Raw genomic sequence first — 14,768 nt, 5'->3', positions numbered from 1 at the left:
ACTAAGTCATTGGAACCAGAAAAGAACTAAGCTATGGTGTTCCAATCCAAGGGACCACAATGTGACCCTTGAGAGCCCTGGAAACTCTGGAGTTAAGGTAAAAGTTAAGTGCTCCAATGTAGTTCTAATGTTATATCATTCCTGGGAGTAAATTCTGGGCACAGGGAGGCTACAGATGACCACAACTACAAACACAGATAATGGCAAAATTACAGAAGTTGATGGAGACTAGACCTACATGACCAGATTCCTCCAGACTGGAAGCTATAGTCTCACATCTGTCCAAACATAAACATGAGCATGTGATGCAGACACACACATGTGCGCGCGCGCGCACACACACACACACACACAGGAAGTTTCTGGAATTGAGGTCGTCTAGTCTACAAACATCGGTGAATACTCAAAGTCCAAAAATAGGGTTTTCCCTTAAACACATATTGCAAGGTAAAGAAATGGGTGGTTTAGGTGCTGGCTCCATATTTAGCCCTTCCTGTCAGAGAAAATAACAAATCACTCAACCCTTACAAACTGCTGACCTGTCACCCATCTAATCTTCTCCTGAAACTCTCAACACACGTGCTATTAGGAATGATCTGTAGCCTTTCGCCAGCGCTCTCACTCAAATTCTAGAGTCTGGAAGAGAGGCATAGACAGGAGCACGGTACGGCTGAGCCTCATTTGCTATGGCCATTAATAACCATTCATTTCTTGAAAAACAAAGTAACAATGTGGAAGAGGTAAAATTTATTTATTAACTTAAAAAAAAACATTTATCACCTACTAGGTACAAGGTACTATAAGAATTATTGTGGGGTATAGAACAATGATATTTAATCATAATGTGCAATCAATAGTTATACAATATATACTGTAGACCAGTCAATCTTCTATTCGTTTACACATATTTACTCACTTAATATGGGCCCCTGGATTACATGTCATTGTTGTTGCTGCTGCTGCTGTTGTTACACAAGAGAAATAAAGTAATTTTCCCCAGGTGGGGCTGGGATTTGAATCCACATAGCTTTGCTTTATTTATTTATTTTTAAAGAGAGAGAGAAAACAAGAGGGGTGAGGGGGAGGAAGGGTGAAGGGACAAAGGCAGAGGGCGAGAGACTCTTAAGAAGGCTCCACACCCAGTGCAAAGGCTGACACACTGCTCTATCTCACAATCCTGAGAGATCAGGACCTGAGCTGAAATTAAGTGTTGGATGACTAACCAACTGAGCCACCCAGCCACCCACTGGATATCACCTTCTTAAGAAAACCTTTCCTGAACTTCCAAGATCAAATGACCCACTAAGGTACTATCACAGCATCCTGTCCCTGCCATTTCTTTCCCCCTTAGTACTCATCAAACTCTGTTACACCTGCATGTCTACTTTTCCTGCTGGTCTATAAGCCCTAGGAACATAGGAACCATATGCTGCCCACCAACTACGTTCTCCAAAGTAGGACCTGATACAATGCAGGAACTAAGCAAACATTTGTTAAACAAATAAGTAAATAAAGGAATAAGTGGACTGTTGATGACTGAAGTTGAAATACCCATTAAAGAGGATTAAATAACCTAGACTTTACTTGCTAAAATCTAAAAGAAAAATAAATGTTGACCTTAGCAGTTTATTAGTGATCATGAATCAGACACCAAAGCCAGTGAGCGATATATTATTAAGCCAAGTTTAAACTCAAAAGAGAATTACTGTAAATCATTATCACCAATCACAGCAATATAAAAGTATACAGAGAGAATGTTTTTATAACTTACTCTCAGTTTTCAAGGAAAGAAAGCTGAATGTCAACAGAATGATAGCTAAATTGCTGTATCAACACTACATATTATCTTAACTTTAGCAGACTACTTAAAAGAAGGAGATGGTGGCATGCTCCCCTCCTAATATAATACACTTGAGTAGTGGACAAGTGCCCATATTATTGAAATCATAATTATAAAGTCAGGCTGGTGAACAAAAACAGATTTAAAAGATCTAATGTATTCTTTTATGTGTATATTTTATTGGAATACACTGAAAAATCCCAGAAACTCCTTAAGGCAAGATTAAGCTCTTATACATTCCTTTAAAATTAGTATTTGGCATTAACATAGTTATTTTCCAAATTTAAAAATCTTTCTTTTGAATCATTCACTACAAAACACCTACAACCATCATTGGGATGTTAAGACAGAACTTTAATGAATAAAGCCTTTAAATATTTCATGCTATAGAAATGATAAATTTTAAACTAACGATTTTTTTCAAAATTTTTATTTATTTATTTGACAGAGAGAGAGAGAGAGAGATCACAAGTAGGCAGAGAGGCAGGCAGAGGGGGGGAAGTAGGCTCCCTGCTGAGCAGAGAGCCTGATGTGGGGCTTGATCCCAGGACTCTGAGACCAAGACCTGAGCTGAAGAAAGAGGTTTAAACCTCTGAGCCATCCAGGAGCCCCTAAACGTAACAATTTCAAGTAATAGTAAAAATAATAAAAATTTTATAAGGAATAAAATTATTTTTTCTAAAATTTATCAGTGAAACATATTTCCACAAAAAGAATCCACGAAAGAACGGATGTTGTCAACAGATTTGACTTTCTTTTAATCAGTGTTAACCCTTGCCAACAGTAATGATATTAAAGTTTTCTCAGCCTCTCTCCCCAACAGGAAATAAGTAGGAGGGACATCCAGGATGGAAGGTTTATTTATTCAAAGGGCACTTACTAGTTTTCATTTGGAGACTACGTCTACTGGAGAAGTCAGCTTGGTTAAGAGAAGATAAAATCTGACGAGAAGAAAGAGGGGAATTTTCTAAGGTATCTAACACGGATAAGAGTTTGGGACATTGATTTTTCATTAGACTCTGGGCTTTACACAGTTTGGACACAAATGTATAGTTAAATTAATCATTGAAAGGGTCTTCTAAAGACAAACTGAACTGTTTCTAACATTATTATACTAATTACTATAGAAACTGTTCATATACCATCAAAAGACAGAGTTTCACTTTATCTGCAGTTTAATCAAAGCTTATACCTATGAATTACTCCAGTTCTGTGGCCAAACAGCAACCTTTGATAAAATGTAATTTGAATAAAAATCACAAAGGAAGTTTGTCTCTGTTAAGTAAAAACTGCTTTAGTAGGAATGCTTCATTCTGCCTAAGACACTCTGCTGAAAAGGTGGGTGCCAACTTTAATGCTCCTTTCAACCCTTCCAGGTCTCTGTGGAAGTACTGGCTTAAACATCCTAAAAGTATGAATTACAACGTTTTTAACTAAAACTTTTTTAAAATAATTTTTAATTGAATAATGAACTTTTCCTTATATTTAAAGAAGCACTATGCTGTTAACCCCAATTACTTGAATTATTCTCATGTTATTAGAACTTTATAAAGGATGCAGAAAGGTTTTGGGTAAACAGTCAATTGTTTAGTGATAGTATTGCTCCTCAAGAAGTCTTAATATCATGATTTACTAAAGTAATTTATACTATTTACACAATTAAATATGAACTGTCTTTATTCTTAATTTCTTTTTCCTGTCTTTCCTTTCCTTTCCTTCTTTGCTAGAGTCTATGAAGAAAAGATGAAGATCCTCATCTTGTCTACAATCATCCTGCACTTTACTATATTCTTCTTGGTAAGTTTTTAGTGATCTTCAACAAGTAATTTTTTTTCTCATTTAGAAAAAGATAAAGAGGTTCATATCAATCTTATGCCAAAAAGAAATCTTAGAGTAAAATATCATTGTGTTTGTAACCAGGATAAGACATGTTTTATTGCTTTAAAAAATTTACCATGAACCCTAATTATTTTATCCCTTTCTATATATTCATGTAGTGGGATTATAAAATAATCAGAAACTTGTGTCCCCACAAAAATGTGAACACGGATGTTTATAGCAGTTCTAGTCATAATTGCCAAAATTGAAAGCAACCAAGATATCCTTCAGTGATGAGTGAATAAACTGTGGTACATCCAAATAATAATATTATTTGGTACTTAATAACAAAATGAGCTATCAGAACATGAAAAGACATGAAGAAAATTTAAATGTAAATTACTAAGTGAAAGAAACCGATCTTTCTTTATACTGTATAGGTCCAACCATAATACATTCTGGAAAAAGCAAAACTATGAAAATAGTAAAAAGATCAGTGGTTACCAGGAGTTAGGAAGAATGAATAAATAGGTAAAGTACAAAAAATTTTTAGGGTAATAAAGCATTCTATAAAACATATCTCATTACACATTGTCAAAACCCACAGAAGGTAACAGTAAGAGTGAAATCTAATGTAAACTATGGGCTTTAAATAGTGATGTGCATATGTAAGTTCATGAACTGTAACAAAGATACCACTCTAATGTGAGATCCTGGAAGTAGGGGAGGCTACATATATTGAGGCAGGAGTATATAGAAACTCTCAATACCTTCTACCCAATTTTGCTATAAAACTAAAACTGCTCCAAAAAGTAGACTTAAAAAATAAAATCTGAAAAAAATTAAAAATGGTTGCTTTTTTATTTTTACTAGTGAATATTTTTAAATTCAATCAATGTGACTTGATTGTGACCAAAGCCACACATTTTTAAAAATTCATATACTTTTTTATTTGCAGACAAGCGAGAGTCTTAAAACTCATGACCAGTCAAGACAAAAGCTACTGAGGCTGAATTCATCTTCCAAAACCAGAAAACCCAAGTCCTCACCTGCCGAGGCTGCATTAAGACAGGCCCAAGCCCAAACATCAAAGCATCCATCAAGGCGGGCTTCACTTACTAAGACTCAACCAAAATCATCTTCATCAGTTTTACCAAACCAATCCCTAGCATCTAAATTTGAAAAATCTTCACCTTCCAAGTCTACATCCAAGCATTCATTATCCTCCCAAGATGCCGCAAAAAGGTCTCCCTCTACCAAAAAGCAATTCTTAGCTAATAAGATTGGACAAAAACAGCCACAATCAAAATCAACTTCAAAAACACGGAACTTAATCCACAAGCCTGCACACAAGCGGTTATCAGTTAACAAGTCTAAGTCCAAACAACCATCTCCCACCAAAACTGCTATAAAAAAGAAGAAAACTACTAAGCTTAAGCAGAAACAGTCAAAAATTACCAAGCAGACATCATTTTCCAGCCCCACAGGAAAAAAGTATTCAGTTGCCAAAACTACACGAAAATCAGCAGTAAAGACAAAAAAACCAAAGGCTCCAGCTGCCGCACTTGTGCTTAAACAGCCGTCATCTTCCCAAGGTGCAGTGAGGAGCCATCTGGTTCCTAAGTCTAAACCGCCAACATCTAAAGTTTCCAAAAGTGAAACAAAGAGAGCTTCTTCTAAGAGGTCTCCATTAAACAATTTACCAGGCTCCAAGTCCACTTCAAAAAGAATTGCTAAGTTCACAGCCAAGTCTCAAGGATGCAGTTCTGCCAGAAGCCAGCGTCTAGCTTCCAAAAACAAACCAAGGAAGAAGAGACCCTTGCAATCTGTTAACCGGGCTCCAGCGGATCCAGCAGTCCTACGTGCTCCCAAGCACCCTGGGCACAAATCTCATCCACCCGTATCTTGTCTAAAACCTCCTCCATCTCAGCTTCAAACTCCTCTATCTAAACCTCATAAGCCTTGTCCAAATCAACCCAAAAAGCAGCCATCTGAGAATTCTGTAGTGGCAACTCCTGCATCACACATAGCACCAACTACTGTCTTTGCGGATATCACCACAACAGCCACTGGAGGTCCTACCGGTATTACTACTAGCACGACTCAAATTGCACCGAGTGCAAAAGATCTTACGACTCAAATTGCACCGAGTGCAGAAGCTCTTACTACCACCCTCTCACCTTCTACTGCCATCTCTGCATCTCAGCTCATCACCCAACTTGCTGATCCCACCACCACTGGACGAGAAACCACCATCCTTGAAGAGGATGCAGCTACCACTGGGACTGGCGTTATGGCGACAGCAACCACTTCTGCAATTGACAGCACCACCACCAATAGTGGTACCACCGTGGAAGAGACCGCTGTGACTGCTCCTGTGACCAGCCCCACAGCCACTGCAGTGAGCGCCCACAGTGCCAGTGGCACTGGAACTGACACTGCGGCCACTGTGGAGGCTCTGAAAACCACCACGGCTGCTCCAGGAGCGAACACCTCCACCCTTGGCACTGCTCTGCTTGTGACCGATATCACTTCTGCTCCCCCGGATGCCACCACTGCTACCAGTACAGCCGCTGACACTGTGCCTGAAGATGTCTCCACCACTGAAGAGTATCCCTATGGCACTGAAGATTATGATTCAGCCTCTGAATATGAATATGAATATGAATATGAAGATCCCACTGCCATTCCAGAATCGAATGCCACAGGCCCTGTTACTCCTTCAACTCCAGCAGCCACTTCTCCTAAATAAAAGGCCTCAGAATCTACAACTAACACTACCCAGAACCCATACAGGGTAACTACTGCATATAACCCCTAAAGACTGACTTAATACCCCAATCAATAATCAAAGCATTAAGGAGGGCACGTGTTGTGATGAGCACTGGGTGTTACACGCAACTAATGAATCACTGACCACTACATCAAAAACTAATGATATACTGTATGTTGGCTAATTGTATTTAAATTTTAAAAAGGTGTGAAACACTGAAGATTTGAGCAGTGAAAATACAATGTAATTCTTTAAGCATACTACATTGTACTTTTTTCTTCTTTGTCTATCACCCACATATCATTTCACATATTTGAAACACTGTAAGAAATGTCACTGCATTGTTTAAAAATATTTTTGAAAGTAATCTCTACACCCAACATGGGGCCCAAACTCACAACCCCTAGATCAAGAGTCACATGCTTTACCCACCGAGCCAGCCAGGCACCCCAAGAACCCCTAAATCCTCTTAATTCCCCTCTTAAGCAATGAAATCTCCCATTCACTGACTTTCACTATATTATCCCTCTAAAATCTGTCTCTTAGACTTCAAAATAATCATTTATTAACTTGGTGAATTTTACTTTTATGAAAGGTAATGAACACAGGTGTTACCTGTAGAATAATAGGAATCCCTTACGCAGGATATGAAATTTCTAGGATACTAGAAAACTGGCAGCAGAGATACTATTCAGAGAACCTGGAAAATAAACATGCTTTCTTCCCCCAAATGAGAAGTTGGCCCTGGTAAATACCAAGAGGGTTCTAGAAGTCTGTAAATACATCTTCCTATAGAAAAGACTAAGTTATTTCTGTGCTGGAATGGCACTGGAGCAGCACTGGAAGACCAAAAAAGAGCTTCTTAGATCTGGTAAGATGCTGTCTTGCAAGGACAATGTCACTGATGTCTTTGGGACCAGCCCCTCCCCCACCACCACTGTAACTGCACAGTCACAGACTGGGACTTAAGGAGAACTAAACTGATAAATCTTGTCCCTGTCCTTTCTCTCCACAACCATCACACTTCCTTAAAACCTCTATATCCTCTGAGAAGCAAGTAAGGGCTTGATCTTTTTTTTGTTTTAAGATTTTATATGAGAGAGAGAGAGCGCAAGCGACAGAGAGCACAAGTAGGGTGAAGGGCAGAGGAAGAAGCAGACTTCCTGCTGGGCAGGGCAGAAGGCAGGAGCTTAACCAACAGAGCCATCCAGGCGCCCATTAATCATCTTCTTAGGGCCTGTACCTGTGTGAGAGAAGAAGAGAAAGACAGAAGGAAATGGCGGTGGGGGAGAGAGAGGCCTATCAATCTACTGCTCCCCTGGAAGGTTGTAGTCACATTTATTATTTCCATTTCCCACCACAAATTCCTTCTTCCTTTCTACGATGTGGTGTCACATGACATATATGTAACAGCAATTTAGAATTAAAAAAAAAAAAGATTATTTTTCTCCTAAGGCTGAATATATTTTAGGTTTATCAATTTTTATCTTAACCATCCCTTTCTCAAGACTTCCCCACAGACAAATTTTAAATCAGTGTACTCATATTGGATGGGAACACCTTCGCTATCTGATGGGTATTATAAAAGCAAACCAAATTAGTAGATAGGATGTCCCTTCTTTTTACAGACTTCAAGGACAATTTGTATATAGGTGAGAAATATCATAAGGATCTGCTAAGAACAGGCTTAAATTTGACTCTGCTCCAGAGCTCCATGAATGCATACATCTACAAGATGCCTGCTAAGTGATCTTCTCATTCTTAGGCACTTATAAACTTTTATACATCTAAAGTGTTATCCAAGGCGCTTTACTATGTAAACAGTTAATTTCAGAAAACTGCATATATGAAATTAACACAGTCAACCTCATATTTTGAGCATCCACAAATAGCAAGGCTCTGTGCTAAGCACTACATACAAAAAGATTCCAAATAGTAACAGTGGGGGTGCCTGGGTGGCTCAGTGGGTTAAAGCCTCTGCCTTCAGCTCAGGTCATGATTTCAGGGTCCTGGGATCAAGCCCCACATCGGGCTCTCTGCAAGGAGCCTGCTTTCCTTCCTGTCTCTGCCTGCCTCTCTGCCTACTTGTGATCTCTGTCTCTGTCAAATAAATAAATAAAATCTTAAAAAAAATAAAAGTAAAAATAAAAAAAATAAACCAAAGAGTAACAGTGCTCTAAGGGAGCTCAGACTAAAGGCAGGCACATAGCATACGTATATAACCAATGATGGCACAATCCAAATGGAAGAGGCGATTTCTTACCCACTGAGAAGACCAGGGCAGCAATCACGGGAGAAAATTAAAGGAAAAGTGTATGGAAAAGGTACTATTTGAACTGGATATTAAAGAACAGGTTAAAGTTTCACTTTCTCAATTTTTCTGATTTCACGAGAGCTTTTAACAATTGAATTAGTTACTAATAAGTAAAACATTTAGAAAAAAATAGGAGAACTCATAAAAGTCCAGATTTTCCTCCAAAACACGAATGATCTGGTATTGCGGCCATGTAATCTTGCATGACAACTGCCAACCACAACAGGGCTACTCAGAGTTGTCTGCAAACCAGCTGCGAATCCACAAACTGTTACAGGCCAGTCAAGAGTGAAGGACATAAGTCAATGTTGTTAATGCGCACAGTTTTTTTTTTTTTTTCAGCTTCCTTTATATCAATTGATTTATTCATGTTTTCATTCATTCACTTAGCAGTAAGATTTTCTTGCTGACAAAAGCAATATATTGTGATGAAAGCTCTTCAGCTAATCCCTGACCCGTCCTTTGAGTGTCAGTGAACTGAAGTAAGAAATGGCTATTCCTTGCTTTCATACATGAGACAGGCTCTCCTTCAGTCTCCACCAGGCCTGCTTCACGGATTCACTATTAACTAGGTCCTATCGACATTTAAATTTGTAATACTTGCTCTTAGGAGATCACGTAAAATGTTTGAAAAGGGAAGCAGAATTCCCTTAGATGTGATTTAGGCCTGGGGTGAGAGCTGCTAAAGGCCTAGTGGAGAAGCTGAAGGAACAATTTCGAGAGATAATAAGTAATAAATACCTGTAGAACTTGGTAATTGGTATATTTGGTAAGATAGTGGTGAAGAAGTAACTTATCATTTTTTGGCTTGGATGCCTAGTTGGACGGTAACACCACACACCAAAACTGGAAGAGTCAGTCTGCAGGGAAAAACTTACTCTGAAATAGACTCTACACATATCTCCTTTCTTCTAACTCTTTGAGCTAGATTGTACACCTTTGGGTCCTCAAAACTGAGAGCATGGCATTATTTCAAGTACCCACAGGGCACAGATTTGGCCGCAGATATAACTTCCCCACATGTTAAAAACAGAGAAATCTTACAAGAGGAGATCTCTTGGTAGAACACAACAAAACCAAAAATTAATTTTAAGTCTAGCCAAAAATGTCCAATTACTCTTCCAAGGGACAAAACTGTAATTAAGCAATATTAATAAGGAATTAAAAACAAAAATGAGATGAAATAATCAAGCTAATGGGATGTAATCAAAGTTATATGAAGAGGTAAAATGATGTATTAATTATTATGATTCGAAGATCAGATTTATCAAAAAGGTATACTTGTTATTTAGCAAATGAATTCCAAATAGGGTAGGGGGAATGTAAAAAGATCTTTATTCCAGTTTTACTGGGGTATAATAGACAAACACGATTGTATATATTTAAAATTTATGATGCGTTAATTTGATACATTCCTACATTGTGGCATAATTACCACAATCAAGTTAATTAACACATCCATTACCTCAGATAGTTACTTTAAAGAAAAATTTTTAATAAGTTCAGCACTAATGGTGATGATGATCATATAGATTTTCATATTTTCCTCAAAGCTGACAGCACTCTTGAAAAAGAAATAATCGCTGCATCTCCAAATAGTGATAACCCAGTGATGATTATATTTTAATATAATACATGCAGTGGATAATGCTATAATCACAGCTTGTAAAAAGGTGTGCTCAAGAGTATATATCAAGAACCAAGCTAGAGACCCAAATATGTAGCACTGTAACAGTTAATAAATTTTCATTTTAAACCCTTTATTGATTTGCTGACACACAAAATAATTTACTGTAATCTTCTACTACTATACAGAGCAATACTTGAAACCCCATTAAAAAAAGATACGTGACAGATGCATCACTTGGGAGATAATTATGGAAGACTATATGGAAGCATATGCTGATTTATAATATCTCATAAAATCTACTTTGCTTTCCAACCTCATCTGCCAATATACTTTTCAATTTTGAGGGCCATTATTCCAAAGTTCTGTTGTTCTCCAAACCCCAATTAATAGAACATATGAACATACGCTGCTGCTGCATTACTACCATGTTACTACTACTACTACTAATAATAATAATAGCTAACACCTCCACAGTGCTTACTATGGGCTAGGCACTATAGTAAGTATTTCATATATATATATAATCTTTTTAAAGATTTATTTATATAGTTGACAGAGAAAGACACAGTGAGAGAGGGAACACAAGCAGGGGGAGTGAGAGAGAGAGAAGCAGGCTTCCCACTGCACAGGGAGCCCAATGTGGGGCTCAATTCCAGAACCTGGGATCATGACCTGAACCAAAGGCAGACGCTTAACAACTGAGTCACCCAGACATCCCAGTATTTCACATATATTTATTCATTTAATCCTTACAACAACCCTATGGAATAAGAATTATCACTATGCCCATTTTACAGAAAAAACTAAGACATGGAGAAGGAAGCTGTTTTTGCAAGTTCACACTGCTACTAAGCAGGGCAGCTAGGATGGAACTCAAGTATGTCTGGCTCCACAGCGTGCCTGTCCACCGACCAGAAGAGCCAGTCAACCTGAATGTCCAATTTAAAATATTCATTCCTGGTGTCAGTTAAGATGCTCAATACTCTTTTCATTTTATAATCTGTAAATATTTTTTTTTTTACTTGAGTGAAATTTTATCATGAACTATCTTACTTGGCAAATAATTAATTGAGTTTTCCATGATTCTTTATGAAGCTCAGAGAATGCTTCTGAGAACTATGACACTGAATAATTAAACACAGTAGCTAATTTTGCCCAAACCTCCCACGCCCTTCCCTTCTGGTGTCCATCAGTTGTTGATTGTACTTTTTGTTTATTCCTTTTTCTTTGGTAGATTCCACTTATGGAGTAGATTCATATGGTATTCATCTTTCTCATTTTGACTTAGTTCACTTAGCATAATACTCTCTAGGTTCATCCATGGTGTCTCAAAAGGCACTATCTCTTTTTTATGACTGCATAATATTCCATTTGTGTGTTTGTATGTACACACCACATTTTCCTTACCCATTCATTTTTTTTCATTTTTTTAGTTTAAATTCAATATATAATGTATTACTAGTTTCTGAGTTAGAGGTCAGTGATCCATCAGTCTTGTGTAATACCCAGTGCTCATTGCATCGCATGCCCTCCTTAATGTCCATCAGCAGTTACCCCAGTCCCCCACTTCCCTCCCCTCCAGCAACCCTCAGTTTTTTTCCTATGATCAAGAGTCTCTTATGGTTTTTCTCCCTTTCTGATTTCATCTTGTTCTATTATTTCCTCTCTTCCCCTACGATCCTGTTTTTTTCTCAAATTCCATACATAAGGAGATCATGTGATGATTATCTTTCTCTGTTTGACTGGTTTTGCTTAGCAAAATGCCCTCTAGTTATATCCAGGTCATTACAAATGGCAAGATTTCATTGTTTCTGTCCATCCTTCTAATGATAGACACTTAGGTTACTTCCATTTCTTGACAGTTATAAATAATGTTGCAATAAACATAGGGTGCATATATCTTTAAAAAAAATAAAAACAGTAGCTAATACTGGAAATATAATGAAAGATGTGATACTGCATTAGAAAAATCTATTATCATTAGAAATTTGCAGTTATTCAATAAAACTGTAAAATGTTGAGGTAATATTAAAACACTGTAGTTTGAGACAGAAGAAGATACAGTAGTGAGGACGAAAAGATATAAAAAGAAATGCATACTCTAAATTGTTTAGTTTTCCAGGAGTGGAAGTTAAAAAATCTGTATTAATGTCAGATTAAGAAATATTACTAGTATCTTCTAATTTATAGACATACTATAATAACACATGCATTTAAAGATCTTGTCATTTTTATCTAAGTATCTTAATATTATATAACAAGAGGGGAGAAACAAAATATCATAATCAATATTGGAATCTTTAAAGAACCTACATAAGTAATAGAAAAGCATAAAGAAATAGTTCTAAGTTTATTGAAGCATGATTTTTTTTCTATATTTTCTTCCAAGTTTTCTTCAAGTTCAACCTAGCATTTTAGGTATTGATAAACGTTCTCAGTGATTCAGCAGCACTGGTCTTCAATTTAAATGTGATATATTTTTAGGACCATAAGACTTTTCCCTGCATTTTGTCAGTGTACTTTCAAGTTTCTCAAGAGTACTCATTACCTTCAATAAAACTTTCTGAAAGCAAGTTAATCTTCGAGTGAAGAAATTTTATCTATTTTTTAAAGTATTTATTTATTTATTCATCAGAGAGAGAGAGCAAAAGCAGGGGGAGTGGAAGGCAGCAGAAGGCAGCTCCCAGCTGAAGCAAGAGCCTAATGTGGAACTTGATCCCAGAAATCTGGGATCATGACCTGAGCCAAAGGCCGATGCTTAACTGACAACCACCCAGGAATCCCAGAGTAAAGGAATTTTAAATAACTGGATTAAACTAAAATTAGTATTTTATGTCATTTATATTTTAATTTTAAATATTATTTGAAGAGAAGTCATTTATTTTGAAATTCTAGGAAATAGGAAAAAACAAATAAAACACAATTACCCTTCCTCCCAGAGGGAGGAAAAATGGTCTTCTAATCCAAACGTGTATATCTCACACTGCTATAAAATATGGTCTCTACATATAAGGACAAGTTCTGTGTCATTAAACAACATCATATATAAAAGGCTTTATATTATTAGTGCATCATAATTTATGTAGCCAATTTTATTTTTAGGTAGATATATTTTCTCTTTTTTCTTTTACAAACAGCTGTATGACACACATTGCTGGGATCCAAATTCATTTCTATGGGATATATTCCTAGACATGAAATGAATGAAAGCAACACAGCATTATATAAAGACATTTGTCATAGATATTTTACAAACATCTTATATTCTGATTTTGGAATGCTATAAACAACTAGTGGCAAATATAAGCAGTGAAATGGTTTGACCTAAAACTATCACATCCTTGCTATGAGAACTTGGTCTGGCACAGACCAGTTAGAAGACCATTAGTATAAACCAGATTCTCCAAGCCAATGATGGTGGCTTGGATGAGGAAGGCAAAAAGAAGAAAGATCCTAGATACTCTTTAAAGGAATTCCTGATTGACTAGATATGAGGTATGAGGTAAAGAGAGAGTCACAATGACCCAAATTTTTGGTCTGAAAAGCTGAAAAGATGGTGAAAGCTAAAAATATAGCAGGTGTTGATTATAAGGAAGATTAAGAGTTCCATTTTGAAAGCATCAGACTTAGAGATGTTTCTCAGTGATCTAAATAGCATTATCAAGGACAGAGTTGGATATTTAAGTGTGGCGTATAGGAGGGAAGTCAGGAAGAGCAAGATTATATATTTAGAAGTTGATGCCATAGAAATGGCATTTACAACTGTGAGACTAGATGAGATTAGCAAGGTAGTTATTATAGATAGAAAACGGAAGCATCAAAACAACAAGCCCTGGGACACTTCAATATTAAGGAGTTTCTAAATAAACTCTAAGTTATTATTTTACTTATTTTTATTAATAAGAAATTGAATATGTTATCTTTGATTAAATATCTGAAAGTGTTAACATTAAGGAAGAAATAATAAAATATTTAAACAAAGATAAACATATAATGTTAACAAGGGATTTTTTCCCACTGCAAATATTGTTAGCCAAGTGGACCCCAAGTTAAAGAAAGCATGCTACACAGAGGAACAGCTAAAGCAAAGATCAAGAACCTTTTCTAGAAAGTTATTAAACAAAACAACTTGTGTTTCTGATGTCTGACAATCTTTTCACCCAACAATCCTTTTGGCTATGTCACAATATCTGAATAACAAAACTATAATTATGAACTTCATAAAGGGATATATAGTGACTAGTGTTCTAAAGAAAATGGAAAACTAATAAGCAAAAAAAAGCAAATCACATTACGGGTCAAATCAGTGTAACACTCTTAAGCGTCTGTGACCTTTCTAGTTTGAACTGATGATGTCAAGTCTCATGAAGAGAGAGTATTATGTATTGTTCTG

The 14,768-nt window shown here is 36.7% G+C and overlaps 1 protein-coding gene across 2 annotated transcripts; it reads left to right on the top strand.

The window, feature by feature from the left end:
* Positions 1 to 1,893: 1,893 nt before the first annotated feature.
* Positions 1,894 to 6,691, top strand: LOC309862472 (uncharacterized protein). 2 transcript variants are annotated; one of them, XM_082726340.1, is made up of 4 exons: positions 1,894 to 2,056; positions 2,664 to 2,812; positions 3,568 to 3,637; positions 4,617 to 6,691. In XM_082726340.1, exons 3-4 carry the CDS (start codon positions 3,584 to 3,586, stop codon positions 6,408 to 6,410), a joined length of 1,848 nt encoding a protein of 615 aa, XP_082582466.1. In that variant the 5' UTR covers positions 1,894 to 2,056; positions 2,664 to 2,812; positions 3,568 to 3,583; the 3' UTR covers positions 6,411 to 6,691. The 2 variants fall into 2 exon arrangements, with proteins under 2 accessions (XP_082582466.1, XP_082582467.1); XM_082726341.1 differs by lacking the exon at positions 1,894 to 2,056 and having other exon boundaries at positions 3,570 to 3,637.
* Positions 6,692 to 14,768: the final 8,077 nt, after the last annotated feature.

This window comes from Mustela nivalis (genome assembly GCF_964662115.1).
Source record: "Mustela nivalis genome assembly, chromosome: 4".
Lineage (NCBI taxonomy): Eukaryota > Metazoa > Chordata > Mammalia > Carnivora > Mustelidae > Mustela > Mustela nivalis.
Note: the sequence above shows the minus strand (reverse complement) of the source record. Positions and strands in the feature narration are given on the sequence as shown.

Excerpts from the sequence above, each read along its gene's own strand:
- LOC309862472 (XM_082726340.1), top strand. The coding sequence starts at position 3,584 with ATGAAGATCCTCATCTTGTCTACAATCATCCTGCACTTTACTATATTC. Across the intron at positions 3,638-4,616 it reads ACTTTACTATATTCTTCTTG|ACAAGCGAGAGTCTTAAAAC; the intron begins GTAAGTTTTTAG and ends TTTTATTTGCAG.